Here is a 16,754-nt window from a genome sequence, read left to right on the forward strand (position 1 = left end):
GGAGAGCGGAATCACAGACCAACATATGCCCAAGAGAAGCTGAAATGTCAGCTCCAGCTTTAATACGGTATTGCCGTCGTCGCGCTGACCATACATTCATTTACATCACACGTGCTTCACTTTCCAACAACAGTGGCAACATTTACACAAGAAGGCAAGCGGGATGGGAGGCATTGTAAAAGGAGAGCAGCTTGCTTGTTCGGCTTCTTCTGCGCAGAGACAAATACGGATTTGAATTGTAATCTATTGGATTTGCCAGGAACGTTCGGCATTAGGGAGGGTGAGGGGGGGCATTACTGTTATCGTGACGGAAAGAAAAACATTTCTGGCATTAGAACGGGACACACAATGAAGTCATTAGGAAAGGGCGAGCACAATGGCTGCCAATGTGCTGAATCCGGCAATAGAGGAACCAAACATTTAAAAAGGTATCGGAACACGATTCGGCTGAATGTGCACTAACGTGTTTCACGAAGTACTTTTCCTGCTACTTTCTTTCTCAGTTATGTATGCACACTCATAGCCAACTACGAGGCGCTCTAAAGCGTCATGTCTGACTTTTTATTTTGTTTCTCGAACATCCAGCATTCTGGAATTCACGAAATAGTGAATTCACTTTACAGGGTCGTTAAGTGATTCTACGACAGTCCGAAATTTAGGGCACATTACTACAAGAAGGTTTTGGACACCGATCCTGCTCATAGTAACAGTTTGGACAACATGCGTTTCCACAAGCCAGCACACGAGAGAAGATGCACGCTAAACATTCATCAAATCAAATGCCATGCCGGCTTTCTTTCCACCTTCTTAAAGTCACCGCTTTCTGTTTTGCATAGAAATCCCATCCCGGTATATTCAGAGCAGATGAGCATTGCAATCCATTTAAACAGCTCATAAAGCTCCATTAGCCACTACGAGCTTTACGCTGACTCTGAACCTCAAACACTCTGTCAGATCATTCCACCGCTATAAACGTACTTACTATAAACAGCAAGTTGCACGTGTGCGAGGGCGCTCACCTGCACACGCGTTCACATTCTAATCGGAGCCAAGATACACAGTCGTTAGAGGATATCAAATCTGGCCTTCTGGGTCAGACGCCTGGAACCGATTTCTCAATCTAGCATGCATTCCGTAATCCTCACACAGGAAATATGTTTTCAAATGAATTCTCCTTGCGGGGGCAGAAGATGATGCAGTGGTTTGCGATAGCAAAATGAAAGGTAGAAAAACAAAAGAGAATAAAAGTGTATGCAAATTGGCAGAAAGTGTAAGCCTCTGTATACAGTCCTCACTAAAATTCCAAAGGGTGCGTCTTTAAGAGTGAACGGACGCGAGTCTCGACCATTTCAGAGACGGCAAAGCCCAGAGGAAGCAGCGGGGATTTTGTTTGGAGTGTGCGTGTTCACGGGAATCGCTTTTAACAAACACACACGGGCGAGCTCCACAACAAGAGGGTCTCGCAAGGGGAGAATCGCCGCCCGGAGGTTGTCGTCTATTCCCCCCTTCCGTCATCCAACAGGATGGAGGAGTTGAAAAGTGATGTGTGTGTTGAATGTTAAAGTCAGTCTGCAGTTTTTTGTTTGTTTGTTTGTTTGTTTGTTTTTTGTTTTTGTAGACATCAGAATAAAGTCCACTGTGAGCAAAGTGCAATGATGAGCAGTGCGAGACTGCAAGGTCCTGGCCAGCTGTTCGATGGAGAACCTCCTATCACTCGCACTGACGGGGCCTTGGCTGGATTCTGCTTCGGAACATTCAGTTCAGGCCCGATGGATCCAACTTCACTGGAGCCTTTTGTGTGTACTGTCGGCACAAAAGATGAGAGAAAGAGAAGATTATTCATATGGAAAGAGTTGAGCATTAGGACAAGGAATGGGCGAGTACCGATACCAGTTTTATTTAAGGTATCGAAAGGCCAAACAGGCTGCCGATACCAGCCACTGATACTTAAATCAAAGATAATCTGACACCGAGCACGTCCTCCTCGGCAGTTGATGGCGCTACTGCGGCAGTCTGAGACATTGGTGAATTATGATCTAGGTCAAAAAGAAGGTTTTGTTACCATAGTTTTGATATTATGTTAAATGAAATTTATATATCAAAAGTACTGCAGGTGTTGGTACTTGGTATCAGTGAGTGATCAGGGAGTGAATAGTCTGACTGGCATAACTCTGAAAAAAAAAAGTGGGATGGAACACCCCTCATTTGGTCCAGAGGGGTCTCGGATCCAGCAAGGGACCAGCCCAAGTATTACTCATGTTCATAACATTGTAATACTATGAGGAAAAAAAACAGTTTCTGAGACAGAAGTCCGAACATAGGACAGCACGGTGTAAAAGTGATTGGCAAGTTTGCCTTCCAGTTCTGAGGTTCTGGTTTTGGAATTCTTTCTTTGCATAGTCTCCACATTCCATACACTCCCATGTTAGGTTTAGGTCGATTTAGAATTAGCCCCAAACTCTGAATGTTAGTGAGAATGGTTGAAAAAATGCGATTCATTCGTTCGTTGGAGCATTTTCAATTATGTATTAGCATTAAGATAGCGGACTTAAAATTTGGGTGGTGGTTTCAAATCCTTTGTTTCATCTTTCGTTTGACAGTAAACTTTAAGTAGGAGTTGCGTTAAACAGCTTAAAGCGTCTTTTTTGTCACAACAACCCTATGCTCAATTTGTGTTGCATCAAAGGTCTTGAGTTGTTCTCCCCCAAAGCCACCAATCATACCTTCACAGACCTTGCTTTGACGCGCAAGAATCAGGAACAGCCTTCCCCAAACGGTTCTCCCAACGTCAGCGGCATAGAGTTGCGCTAAGACGACCAATCAAAATAGAGGCTCAACTCCTGATTGATCAATTGCTTGATTTACGGGTTGTCTCCGCCAACAGAAAAAAAAACACGGCTTGATTACTAACGCTAAGAAGGCTGAGCAAACATTGCATAAGCCTTTGAAAAGGGAGGAAAATATATCAAGGAGTGCCGGTCCCAAAGGATTTTGGGAGGAAAAACAAGCAGCGGCAAGATAAATGATTGCAATGCATTGTGTAAGGGGGGGGGGGGGGGACTGTTTTAAAAGAGTCTAATCTGCCACTGTTGGCAAAATGAGGTCAAGATTTCAGTTGATCCCACTCAATGCGAATGAGCCAACTCTCTCAAGATGGATGCGATTGTGAAGTAAATCGGCTGTGACCTTACAAGGCCTCGCCGGTGGAGTTACGAGAACGCGGTTGTGACATCTTGAAATCCCACCTTGCCAAGTTTCAACTTGCAACGACTGCCGATGCTCAGACCACCACGAAGAGACAGAAGCAACAAATTTGAGTTGGATATCGCAACAAATGTCGATTCTTTTTTTTTTTTTCCCTCCTCCCATATCATCTCCACACCTCTGTTGTGCATGTGAGCTAAGGGCTCGGCCATCTCTAAAGAGAGTGAATTGTTTCCAGCTTACGTTTTTGTTTTTTTTCCAGGTTGACAATAGACAAAGACACCGTTCATCCCGAATCTGATTGCGCTTATTGTTCTCGGGGAAAACCGGGCTGCATCTCATCAGGATCGAGAAGAATGGAGTTGAAATATGCTAAATCACTGCATGTTAACCAGCTGGCTAATTACGGCGACAATTTGTGCCAGAACGAGCAATTACCTCGCAGACAATATAATCCTGCCAGTCAGTTGAAGTGTTCATTTCCTCGTGGCGAATACACGCACGCCGCAGCAAAGCTTTGTCAACCTCAACTTGAACCTCAATTGCAAGCAATTAAATTGAGTGACGAGGAGGCGAGCCAATGCTAACTAAACTGTCCGAGACCAACTCCCGTTCACAGCTGTTCAAACTACGAGATGTGCGATAAGGCGCTTGACGCCATTTTCACCGGTGAGAAGAGTCTAAAGCCAGCATGCTGGGAGTCCTGTTCACAGCCAGTTTGACGTCACAGCCGGGAAAGCGAATGTTCAGCCAGCCACCTTTGCGACAATGACATCGTACGCGCGAAACAAATACAATCTTTCCGAATTCGACAGGCGCGATTCTCCTTTAACCAGTCAACCAACTGCAGTTTATATTATGCGTGCTTTTATTACTGTTACGCCATTAGTGATTAAACCAGATGGATGATCAATTAAATTGACACCCGCGTGAATGTAAAATTAAGCGCCGTATCCGAACAATTAAGTCCCTAAAAATACGCAAAGGTGCGACGGCAAACATCAGGCGGCTGGGAGGTGGATAATGGAATGTGATGTCGCAGTAATGACAATGTTAGCAGATTGATACGCCCTTCATCGAGCTGGCTCATATGATAATGGCGAAAATACGGGGAGGGAAAGCATGGGGGGAAAGCAGAAGGCAGACTAGATGGTTAGAAGAGCATAAACAGTTTTGATTTGCTTCTTAGCGCCAGACTGAATATCCATCATCGAGGCAGATGGAATCAATCAATTCAAGGATATGCGGTGGCACACAGAAACCCTTTTGAAATTTCGCAGAATTTGCAGACTCCGCGTCTCTGAGAATGAATAAGGAAGGGGTGGGTGCATCAGTGACTGAACTAGGAATGAAGTACTCCGTGATGGAGGGGTGACAAGGCGATGGAGGTGTTGCGATGATGACGTAGAGCACAATGTGCAGGATGTCGTGTTGGCAACTTTTTTTTGCGAGAAATTGTTGGGTGTACTTTTAACGCCAGCATGCCTTTTTGTGTTTTAATTCACCTCTTGTTCGATCGGCGCAGAGCAAACCATTCAGAGAAAGAGTGCAAAATGAAGCTAGCAAGCCAACGTACCTGTGCGTAAGCCGTTCTGTATATTGCCCCATTCTGAGAGAGAGCGTGAGGTCATTTCAACCATGATTATAGGAGAGCATGCAAAGTGTGCTAAAGTTGTCAATGTAGAAAGCCGACGTCGGACGTCTGGCAGTGGGTTGAGCGTTGCTGAGCGCCGTTGGCCGGGCGTGGCTCCAACCGCCGGTAGGCCGTTTTTGAGTTGAATTGGGGTTCAATTATATTGATAATGGATGAAATGTTCCGAGAACTTTTTTTATTTAAAATTGCCCAGATCCTCGGAATTTGGGCTTTCAACAGGAACTATTTTCATATTTTTGTAGTCCTGCACAAAAGCAGACAATTGTCAAAATATTTGCTTTTACTTTGGAGAATAAGGATCAAAACTGTTTTCGGACTGTGTTCGTGACCAAACCAGGAAGTGAATCATAATTTACATCGATGCATTTTCAGCAATTCAACATCATGTCCTCTTTTAGAATAGAGAAATGAAAATGAAAGCATTGATCCGATTCACGAATTAAGCATCAAAATAAATCGACAATCATTAGGTTCAGCCCTGGTGCAAAATCACCCTCATTTTGTCCTGTGACCACTCATGCATCGGCAGATGGACGGGCTCTCTTGTTTGGGATTTTTTGGAGGCTTTATTTGCCATTGGCCAAAGAGCAACAACAGCTGCTTGGACCACATGGCTGGTAACAGCACCCGACTACGAGCTGTACTTCGGCTTGAACCAAGAGAGGAAGGATGGATAGGGGAGGAAAAAAGGAGGGTGACCAGAGGGGTTGAAAGGTGAGTGGGATAGACAACACAAAGATTTCTCCCAAGAAATTCTGTGGGAAGTTGGCAATGATTGCGTGATAACCCAGAGAGACGCCATATTTTTGTACTGTCCTCCACTTTTTGGGGGTTTGTTTGATCCTCGATCTGATGCTGAGGTTTCATCGCGTTATTTTATTACGGTATGAAAGAACGAATTTGCTCCTAATTTGATCTGTGTGTGCTGTCTAGGTCTTGGTTGAACGATAGCTGAGGAATGGCGCTTCCACTCCACAGCTTAACAAGTACAGCTGCTACAAAACTGAACACTCGCAGCCATAAAAACACCAATAGCAGTATCGGCAAAGGTATTTCTTTCGTGTGCATCGCTGATTGAACAAGTGCTTCAAACTTGTTTGTCTTGTAGTTTTTGGTTCCAACACTAAGTGTAATCTTAAGAGTGCAGAGCTCCCTTAAGACCAATGCAAAACATTTGTTTGACAGACTTGACACGTGTTTTTTTTTTTACAGCGGATTTACTCAAACACTAAACAGCATATTTCCCGATCCATCCTCTCACACAATCATTTATTTCTTGAGATTTGAGCCAAAGTATTTTCCAGAAACCCGTGAGACTCGCACACATTGAAGTTCTCGACAACCCGACTCAGAGGAAACCTCTTGTGAGAGGGGTCATTTATTCTGTAATGCAGTTTTACAAGGTGACATATCCACATGTTTGACTCACCCGTGAATGGATTGGATTGAAAGGTTTCATCTTTGTGTCTGCTGCATACCATCATCAAGGCAGAAAACAAGGTTGGAGGTTTGATCGATTGCACATTGTGGGAATGCGGTGGATGACAATAACTTTGCGCCACCTCCCTCATAGTCCACACATTCCTCTCTCCCAGCACCCCCCTCCCCTCCCCTTTACTGACCTTGAAGGTCTTCTCCCTACGATGGATTTGATGGGAAACGGATGCGAAGGAGTGTGCGCCTCTTGGTCTTCAGCAAGGCCACCGCGTCGGACTTTTACAGCAATTTTTTATTAAGATGAAAGACCTTTGGCACGCTGTGGCATTTGAACAGGCGGATTCATGAAAGTGAGCGAGAAAGAGAGGCATGTATGGATGTGCCCTCTCAACTCCGGCTCAGATTTAACCAACTGGATCTGACTGACTCTTTGTGCGGTGAATCCTTATTTGGGCGTGTAACTAAATTGATGCAAGGGGCATCATTGAGTCTGTAAAATGTATTTGCTTTTGTCCGTGTCCCAATATCGCATCTGCTAAACCACTGCAACGTGTGACCTTTGGGAAATGTTTGCTTGTGAGACCAACAGTCTCTCTGTTTCGTAGCTGAGAAAAAGTGAGGCAGAGCGGTGTAAGGTTTCTCACCTCCTTTTAAGTATATGCAGGTCTTAAAAGTTTTCGCATCTGGCTGCGACTCGGCAATCTATAACTGAATGTCAAGGGAGGCTATTTTGACTGCATGCGCTGGACACAAAGCACACCATCGATGTCAACGCTGAAAGTCCCTTAATCAACAAAACATACCATTTGTTTATTTTGCTTAAGACACTCAAGAACATTAACTCACGAGGGGGGTATTCTATAATAATCGTTTTCATTCGGAGAAAATGTTAATCATGAGCACCAAATTCGGAACGTACTTCAAAAATGAATTTCCGGTTAATTCCCTGCCCCAAATTGAACGGACAGAAAAACTTGAGTACCTTTGACCAAAAAATGAATAAATATAATGCAAAGGATATTAAAGTGCCAGAAAAAGTATGTGGCAGACATTTTGGCAAGAATCTTCTATTCAATGCGCCCTGTATATGGAAACAGTTCGCCTTATACTCTAAAGTGCCTTATAGTGCAGAAAATACGGTAACGTTCCAAGTAAGGGCATGTTTGTCTCTACTAACCCACAAAGATTACACAAAATGACTAAAATTACAGGATGGATGAGGAAAGGATGTTCATTCGGGACCATTCATCTCTGCGCTCACTTTCCATGCGGTGCCTTGCCAGCTAGGGGCTGCCTGATCCCATCTGAACTAATCATTCTATTTTGTACTCAAAAATAACACCATACATTTGTGCGCTGAGAAAACAACATTTTTGTCGCTTGGGATGTTCCATCTGGTTTGTCCGTGGGCACTGGATGGACCGCTGGAGGAGGGAAAAGGGCAGAAAGGGGCCACCGATGGGGCACCCATCCAATGCAGCAGCTAAACCTAGCAACTGGCATTGCTGCACAGCAACTCCACAGCAGCGCTCATTGCGACGGAATTTGCTCAGTGCCATACCAGACCATTGGACTCTTTGGCAGGATTAAGATTTACTCCCTTATGCAAACACAATAACACATACAGAAACAAATAGCAAAAGAGGCACCGGGTGGGGCGGGGGGGGGGGGGGGTGCTCTGAATTCCACTAGTCAATACAACGGATTCTTAAAATGGAGGAATTCTGTCAAATGTTTTGAAGCGACAGAAATGGCTTGGAATAACCCCACTTAGATTGCATCCTCCAAACTCTTGCGCATCGCATTCCCCTCCAGACCGCCAATTTCAATGATATGACAAGCGTACACACCTCGTAAAACACCTCATCCCCATTCAAAGGCCATACGCCCAAGCGCTTTGGCGGGTGCTAGTTTGTCCTTTCAGACAGACGTGCGTGAAGGATACAGCGATAAACTCGCTCTACTTTAGCGTGTCTCGATGGTCATTAGGGTGCCGCCTGCTCAGTAATACGGCGGACGAGCTCGCACTGAGGTGAGAAGGTTGCAAATGGTGCGGAGTCCCCGTGTGCCAAGCCTCCGATGAATTCAGCTGATTTAAGTTATTTCCCTTTTCATCTTCAAAGTCTTGGTAAATCACGAGGGTTGGGGGTGGTGGGGAGGAAAAAAGTTGCGCTGTGATGTTATAAATGTTTGATTTTGAGGGGGTGAGTTGGTTACTTTGATGTCATCTCTTGCATAACTGACTTGAGTTTTCAAATCCGATCAAATCTCGAACGAAGCTTCCCATTCGAGATGGGAGGACTTTGGATGATGAGTTATAGAGAGAAGAGGGGCGGCGCTCCACTGGGAACTGTGGATGCGCCCATCTTCTTCACCTTTGATATTACGCAACTTCGCAACGTAACCACCGACCACCTGCGTAGGATCTCTAATGGTGAGACAAATGAGTCTTTTTGGATTGGTGGCATTAGAACCTTCTACAAATCCATAAAGCAATGAACAGACTATACAGAGCAGGCATAGTTGAATATCAGGGGTCCTGACGTTGAAATTGGAACATCCGGAAATAGATGGGAGAGGACAATGAGGTCTTTTGGAGGACTTGGGCCACTCTGAATTCATTCGAAGATCAGCCATTTCCAAAGCAGAGTCCCGCATATAGCCGACTGTTTTCGAGAATTTCGACTGGTCTTTCAAGGCCCACAGTAAGACCCTCTTTTTCACAAGGTAAAGAGTTTCTTAGCTTTCTTTCCAGTTTTTGGGAATCAAGAGAGGAACATGGGACTGGACCTTTTCTCACAATCATGATGCATTTTCTACTACCTGCTGCAACACCTTAATTCACTCGCTCTTTCTGTCTCGCTCTCTCTCTCTTGAGCCAAGATTCACCGCCTAATCCTACCCTTGGCTGATCTCAAATCCAAAGCGATGCAACGCCGCCGTCTAAAGTTCTCCCTTACATCAACCTTAATTTCCCAGACAAGCTGGGTGAGACACTCCTGCACGTCCACCCGTTTAAAAAAAAAACTATTTACGAATATATTTGAAGTTCCCATTTGACGAATCGAAACATCCATGGCAGCGAATGCATGAAAGACATCTTTTAGGAACGCGGTCATTTTAAGGGTAGGATTGTTTCGACATCAAACAAAAAGGATAACCGTAAAGATTCTATGAGGCCAAATCTGTGGACCGAGTGAATGTGTGAGAACGAAAGACAAGCTCTCCACTCTCCTCACCAACAAATTTCATCCATTGCAGCAGTGGGCGAGAGCAACAAACTGCACCCAGAATGCAACGAGGTCGTACTGACGGTCTCTCAATCATTCCAGTTGCTTTTAGAGTTGATCATCCGGCACTGCGTCCCTTTTGCTCTCCGGAACACAACCTCACTGACATGTGCACGAGTGTCAGATGATTACTAAATGGCACCGTCGGACTCTATCGTAGCTGATCGGCAATTTCTTTACATGCTCTCCCATCCCAGACAGACCTGAAAAACCCGTCCAGGTTTAGCTCTAATTAGCAGCATCTGATAGAGGGGCTTTATTGACCTTTCAATCATTTAATGAAGTGACTTGTGTAGCATTACTTTAATGGAAACATATTTAGGCTACAAGTCAATACAGCAAGTCAATAATAACCTCGGCTCATTGCCGCCAGGTTCCATTATGGGACCACCCAGGCAGTGCTAATGTAAAACTAACTCAAGCATTGACTTGGGCCAATTCCGAGATTCAAAGAAACAAGTTCCCTCGCTGATCTGGAGGAAGACAGTTCAACCTTAAGGGGAAATTCAAGAGTCCTTCCGTGTTTCATTCTCACTCATCTCGTCTGTATTTGAGTCTAACAGGCTGAGACAAGGTTCGGATTCATCCCTGATTATCCATCCGCTGTGTTTTTCAATATCTATGGAATGTCTGCTTTTATTTGTTCAGTATTAGGTTACAATGGTAACAAAAGCTTGCGTAGAGCTTGGGCTGTGCACGGCAAACTCAAATAGGGTCACTTGTACTTCAGACTCCCCAGTCCAAAAGCCCTGTAGGCAAAAAAATAATTAAAAAATGGAATATGGGCATTAATAACAGAGCGCAAAAGAAACGAAGACCATCACTGAGTAGCTGCAGCTGGTCGAGTATTCGAGGAGGAAAATATTTCACAGTTGAAAAGTTTAGTCTCTGCCTGACAAGTGGCAAAGTGGACTGGGGGTGTAATGTCAGGGAGTTATGCAGACAATAAAATTCAAGTTCAATCCACTAAAGTGACTCTGTGTTTATGAGCCTACGAAGCAACCGAACCATCTTCAAAATGTAATATACTCCTTGGAAACCTCCTCTTGTAATGCAATATTCTTGCTAAATGAGCACATTCATCGGAGCGCATTTTCAGGGCACTACCTTCCGAGTACCTCTTGTTACTACGCCATAAAGTTCCAAGCAACCAATCAAAATCCCGACTCCTTAGGATCAATTTCACAAATGTATCAGGTAGTAACTCTTCACACTTCCTCTGGTTTATTACCTGTTGCCACTGAGGTTTCTCGGTGTGTCCAGACCCGAGTCCCAAAGGAGTGCTGCAGGGGCTCAATCATAAAGGCTTCACTGACACTGCTTAGAAAGGAAATGATGAGGCTGGCTAATGAGAACCATTAGGCTTTGATGACTGTGCACCTAGGGAGCCCTTCCAGCTAAAAATCCTCTCTCGGTGTCATAAAACCACGGGGCAGAGTGTGCCAAGCCGTGACAAAAAGGGGAGAACATTGCAAGGTAAGATGGAAGATGATATAAAAACAATGGAAGTGGCTAGCCGGGCAAAAACAACAACAACAAAAAACGGGATGGAGGAATTGCGATAATATACAGCGGGGGACTGCAAACACTCATTCATAAGATCGGGAGGTCTGACAGAATAGAGAGAGAGACTTGGACACAAGTCAGAGGCAAGAAGTGAATTACCCCGCCCACATCCACCTGCGGACCAGACCCCTCTTCTTTCCCGAGCGAAGCTATCGTTTCTTCTTAAAGGCGCATCAACTCTTAAGGCCCTTAAGCCCTTCATGAAAGGTTTAAAGGAAATGACAATCATAATGGTAATATCTATATCAGGATACAGCCGATACATCTGCTGGCCAGCTGACAGCTAAGCACACCAGTCCCAAAAGGGTTTGGCTCATTTGGACCTGGACTAAGTCGATCGGGTCCCGCCCGAGCCGAGTATGCGAGAGCCAAATCCCCATGGCAAGCGTGGGGATTGCAACTCTACGGCTATCGCCGCTTTAGCTTTGAAAGTAGTTTTAGTCCGGCAAATGTGCCCTTTATGATCACCAGCATCTCCTCATGTGCAACTCCGACAGCTTAATTTGGATTCCTTTGTCACGTCCGTCAGTCCTGTGATTCGCTGTCCCTTGCTAGACCCCGCTTTGTAACGCTGGCCATTCAATCTTTACTGCCATGTGGAATGGATGCCAAGCTCTCGCCGAATGACAATCAGGCAGTCCCGGTTTTGCCCCCCGCCCAGCCAAGCATGTCCATAGGCCGGCAATCTTTTATCTTCGAAGATTGTCTCACAAGATTATCATTGCTGCGCTAAAACGTTACGGCCTGCACGTGTATGGTGTGTTAATAGTGGATTAGTCTTGGTACACTCTACTTCCAGCTAGTGACGGCACAGGTTCGACACCACAGTGGTGTGGCTTGGCCCGCGCAGGATCGCCACCACTGTCCTCCTAAAGCACTTGATGAATAATGCCCAGTGCCCCCCCCCCCTCCCTATCAATAAACGGCGTGATTTGTTTGATAACGACCCAATAAAATGGTTGAAGACATATCTTTTCATTTCCGTCTTTTCATTTCGTAACTATCCCGTAAGAAAGTTGCCATAAATCACGCCAAACAACGCCAGTCGCTCCGAGCCTTCATACGGAACTTTCAGAGTGTGTAAGTGTAACTTCGCAGTAATGATGAGCTCACCAACTGACAGATGGTGTTTATGACTGAAAGAGAATCGGACTTGCCCGGCCGCACGATTCTCACTGCCTTTATTCATTTATTTTGGCTTCACGTGGCTTCGGCCCCTTTCGCAGGCTGTGTTTATCCGTGCATTAATTGTACACCGTCTGCAAAGAGTAATTTCAGTGTCATGTTATTCAACTCCTTCTTTGGGCCTGTTTTGGTCAATCTGCAGTGAAGACCAATCGGAATGCCGGCAGGCACTCGGAAGGGTTTTTCACGACTCATCTGAAACATGCGAGCATCTAATCTCTGCTTTTACGCTGAGGCGGTGGTCAGTCATTTACCAATTAATACATGAATGAGCTAGTACAAATAAATAGTTGGGGCGGCCCTGTGGTCCAGTGGTTAGCGCATTGACCTCACAGTGCAGAGGTACCAGGTTCGATTCCAACTCCGGCCTTCCTGTGTGGAGTTTGCATGTTCTTCCCGTGGCTGTGTGGATTTTCTCTGGGTATTTCGCTTTCCTCCCACATTCCAAAAACATGCATGGCAGGCTGACTGAACATTCTAAATTGTCCCTTGGTGTGAGTGTCGCGGGGTGTGCTGAAGCCATACCCAGCTGTCTTCGGGCAGTAGGCAGGGGACACCCTGAACTGGTTGCCAGCCAATCGCAGGGCACACATAGACGAACAACCATTCACACTCACAATCACATCTAGGGACAATTTGGAGTGTTCCATTCCCAAGTTTTTTTGTTGGTTTGTTCTGGGAGTCTGGAACAGGAAAAAAAAAGGCATACCCATTCATTTCAAAGGGAAGAGATAATTCGAGATACAAATGTTTTGAGTTAAGAGCATGGTAACGGATTGGAAACGGAATCAATAAAATATCATCACCCCGATATGCTGTATGTATTATTAAACCTACTGCATAGTGCATTTCAAAGATGCATTGTTCTCTCCCGTTGTTTACACTTTGCAGGTGTCCTGGTGCCATCAGAAAGATACCATAAATATATTTGTAGACCTTTATTTGGTTGACAGTGCAGTAAATTGTCACAGCATGTAGGCCATTTAGTCACTATTTCTACCCGTTCCATTCTATCATTAGTCTACTGCACAATGAATAAAGATTACGGTACACAAAGTGCATGCTGCATACTGTTATTCAAGCGAATTCCCTTCTTCTTCGGCTGGCTTTTATATTTGCAAAGACTTATCATCAAGATGGCATCCTGAATTATGAGCGTGGACAATGTTATGGGTGACAACACGTACGACAATGTTTTTTATTGATATTGATTCAACCGCATTTATTACAGCCAAACACGGATGAAGAGATGGCTCGGAGGGTGGCCGAAGCTGCAGGCGCATTATGAGCCCCGTGAGATATGGCCATCGGGAACAAGCCCGGGCTGAGCTGCGGAGAGCAAAGAGTCTCTACGTTTACATGTAGCCGATAACTATTTTAAAAGGCCTTGTAAACACACGCAAAACCCAAAGAAAAAAAATGTTGACGCAAATATCTAGCATCAATACCTGTTTTATGAGCAACAAATATTTAAACACAAATGGTGCGGCAACACAGACAATATAACAATATTCCCAAGCCGATTTTCCTTATCTTCTGTTTTGCATTTTGACATATAAGTTGCAAATACTAGAAGAAGCTATGTAGTCATGCACAAACTGTTTCATCTAATTATGTAATTACTGTTTCGGCATAGCAGCCAGTTATTTACTTGCCTTGGAGGGCCTCGTTATGGGGCAATCTTGTTTTGGAATGTAGGATGGTCGTTCACCTGCCACACTGGGCAACAACAACAGCACTCGATTGTGACCGCCTTCTATTTGGGCCACACCCACCAGGCAAACTCCAGATCTCAATATTTAGAACTAAAGTTACCATTTTGAATGTTGTCAATCAACCTTTGTGGCTCCGTGTTGTAGTTATTTGGAATTAAAGTAGGCTGCATGACTCAGTTAGTTGTTGTTATTATAGATTTTGTTTTACCGTACTATTAATGCTCTAGTATAGCGGACAAATTCCGTTGTGAGGCAAAATTAATTAATATCTACAGGGAGTCTGGTTGCTTCAGTGACAACTAGAATGGCATTTTTTTTTTTTTTTTTTTACACAACAACCTTGTTGTATTATTTTGATTATTTTTTTTTGAACTGCAACAGGCTATATGCAGTGCAAGGACTAGCATAAATGACTATCTGCACACAAAATGTGGCAAACCCCATATGCTTCATATGCACGAGGTCCAGCTTTGTGAGACCCAATGCTGTCCATCTCCGCAGTGAGACTTCCTGCATTTCTTCCACATCTAAGTGATAAAAGAGACAGTGGGTCTGCTCTCTGTAGATAAGTCATGCTCATTAGTTTGCTAATAAAGTCTCTCTTGCCAGAACAATGGGCGGCCATGCCCTCTTTCAACATGGACCTCGGGAGTTTGTCTCGGCAAACAGCTGCAAAGTAAAATGATTCTCCAATCGCTGAAAAAAAAAATCCTTTGACCGCAAACTCTTTGAAAAGCTGAACAATAATACATAAGTCAAGTGTGAGATTAAAACAAAATGAAAAAGGGAACATATGGCATTATGCTGAACGGAATATTTTGTCAAATGTTGATCATACCGACAGACAATTTCAAACTTCAGACTTCATTTTAAGGTAGAGCATAAGCAAGCCTTCATTTTATTACAATATCATGAATCCAAAAAGGCCAGTAACATTTCCCAAACGTTGAATTTTATTCGGCCTCACCAGGCTTTCGGTTGATACTTACTGCAGACACTATGGGGTTTTTGTTTCGTAAATCTCACACAGTGGCTTGGATTGATTTTTCACTGATGTGAGGATACCGGTCCTACAACCGATAGAGCTCTTCGAAAGGCCAGCGTGTTTTATCCACATGGCAACAAGGAGCGGGGCCAAAAGGATTTGTCCAGGGTAGTGTGGACGTGGCGGTGTAATGACTATTGATTCTTCAAAAGAGCCGCATGGTAAAACTACTGCATTAAGTGAGCTTTGGTATTCAAAAAGATTTCTTTGCTGGATAAGGGAGCAAATTTAAAATAATGATTGACCTGAATGTGTATGTTTATATTTCTCATTACTTTTTATTATGACTCATTTCTAAATGGAATTTAAGTTTTAAGTGACAGGTTCGGCTGTGGGGTTTTGCCCTCTGTCATTGGCAGAACAATTCGAATGAGTTGTACGTATGCTTCTTTTTGAAAGAAACGCTTTTGTGGATTAGCCTGTCATAGAAACGACGTCAAAGTTAACACAAGCCCGAACAACACCGCACTTCATTCCGTGTTCATTCAAAAGATGTAAGAGGCTTGCTTGTTGTGTCAAGTTCTGAAGACACTCCTGAGAGGCCCTTTTTTTGTGGCACCGTAAGACACATCAGCGTGTTTTTAAAGAGAAGTGAGAAGTGGGTTCAAATGTTTGCAAACGTGTGAGCTTAGTTATGAATGTTACTTACAGGTTGTGTCTTGACCGTCTCCTGAGGCTTGACATCCATCTTCGTCATCACAATCTGCTGTGCTGCCCTCTGTCTCCCCACTGCCCAGCTCTTCCCAGGCTTCCATCTGGCCCAGATTTGGAAATTTCTCCTGGGTCTCCTGGACAAAAAAAAAAACAAAAAAAGCAACAACTAAGAGTTTGACCCACACTGGAAGAGCAATGTTACTTTGACACAAAAATATAATTGTATGACACATTTTGGTCTGTCATTTGAAATATTGGGTGTAAATCGCTGTCGACCACTAGATGGCAGCACACTTAGTTTAAGATCGTATCAATTCGAAATAAGAACATATCAGGAAGTACAGTACGGCATTCCGGCATCACCAATTTTTGTTGAACATGACTGAATGGCATTTGCTGTAATCCTGCTTTTTATGCCCACAGAAAGGGTGTATCTGCATGATTATTCATGTATATTATTTTACTTTATGTTAACTGTTTTGTGAAGCGCTTTGTTACAGCTGTCGCTGTTGTGAAAGCGCTATATAAATCAGCATGTATTGTATTGTATTGTATATTGTGAGACGTTGAGTGTTTTTTAGTTCGGAGAAAACAAAGCCCTCTGGCGGTCGCACAAAGCCGCCATCCCCAAGCCAAAGGGGGGAATGGCACTCGTTTTAGAACCACTTTGGAGATGGTTCTGAAAAGCCGTGCCATTGTAACCACTCGGCCCTGAAAAAAAAAAAATCCAATCACGAACATCCAGGGCCCAGCGAGGCCGTTTCGGTGTGAATGAAGTATGCGGATGTGGGACATCTCGATTGAGAGTTTAAAAATCTTGCATGTTGTGGAGGAGATCATTTGGCCTTGGTTTGTAGCGGAAGCTACAGAGAGTCTTTGCCACACAAGGATGGACACATGCACTTCTGGTGCTTTCTTTCAAAATCAAATCATTTGTCAATGCCATGGAAAATTCCCCAAACAATGTTAACATTCGGATTCATCCGATGCTTCAAGTATTTTTA

At 44.1% G+C, this 16,754-nt stretch overlaps 1 protein-coding gene across 2 annotated transcripts in view; it reads right to left on the bottom strand.

The window, feature by feature from the left end:
- Nucleotides 1–24: 24 nt before the first annotated feature.
- The window catches only part of gpc5c (glypican 5c), an 84,761-nt gene continuing 68,031 nt past the window's right edge, over nt 25–16,754 (bottom strand). For both annotated transcript variants that reach the window (XM_086130065.1, XM_086130064.1), the window contains 2 exons: nt 15,746–15,884; nt 25–1,803 (listed from right to left, as the gene is read on the bottom strand). In XM_086130065.1, coding sequence (XP_085986191.1) covers nt 1,622–1,803; nt 15,746–15,884 — 321 coding nt within the window. In that variant the 3' untranslated portion in view covers nt 25–1,621. The remainder of the gene's footprint in view (nt 1,804–15,745; nt 15,885–16,754) is intronic.

The sequence above is a fragment of the Hippocampus guttulatus genome, chromosome 14 (genome assembly GCF_054856545.1).
Source record: "Hippocampus guttulatus isolate MCC_2025c chromosome 14, RoL_Hgut_1.0, whole genome shotgun sequence".
NCBI classification, from domain to species: Eukaryota; Metazoa; Chordata; class Actinopteri; order Syngnathiformes; family Syngnathidae; genus Hippocampus; species Hippocampus guttulatus.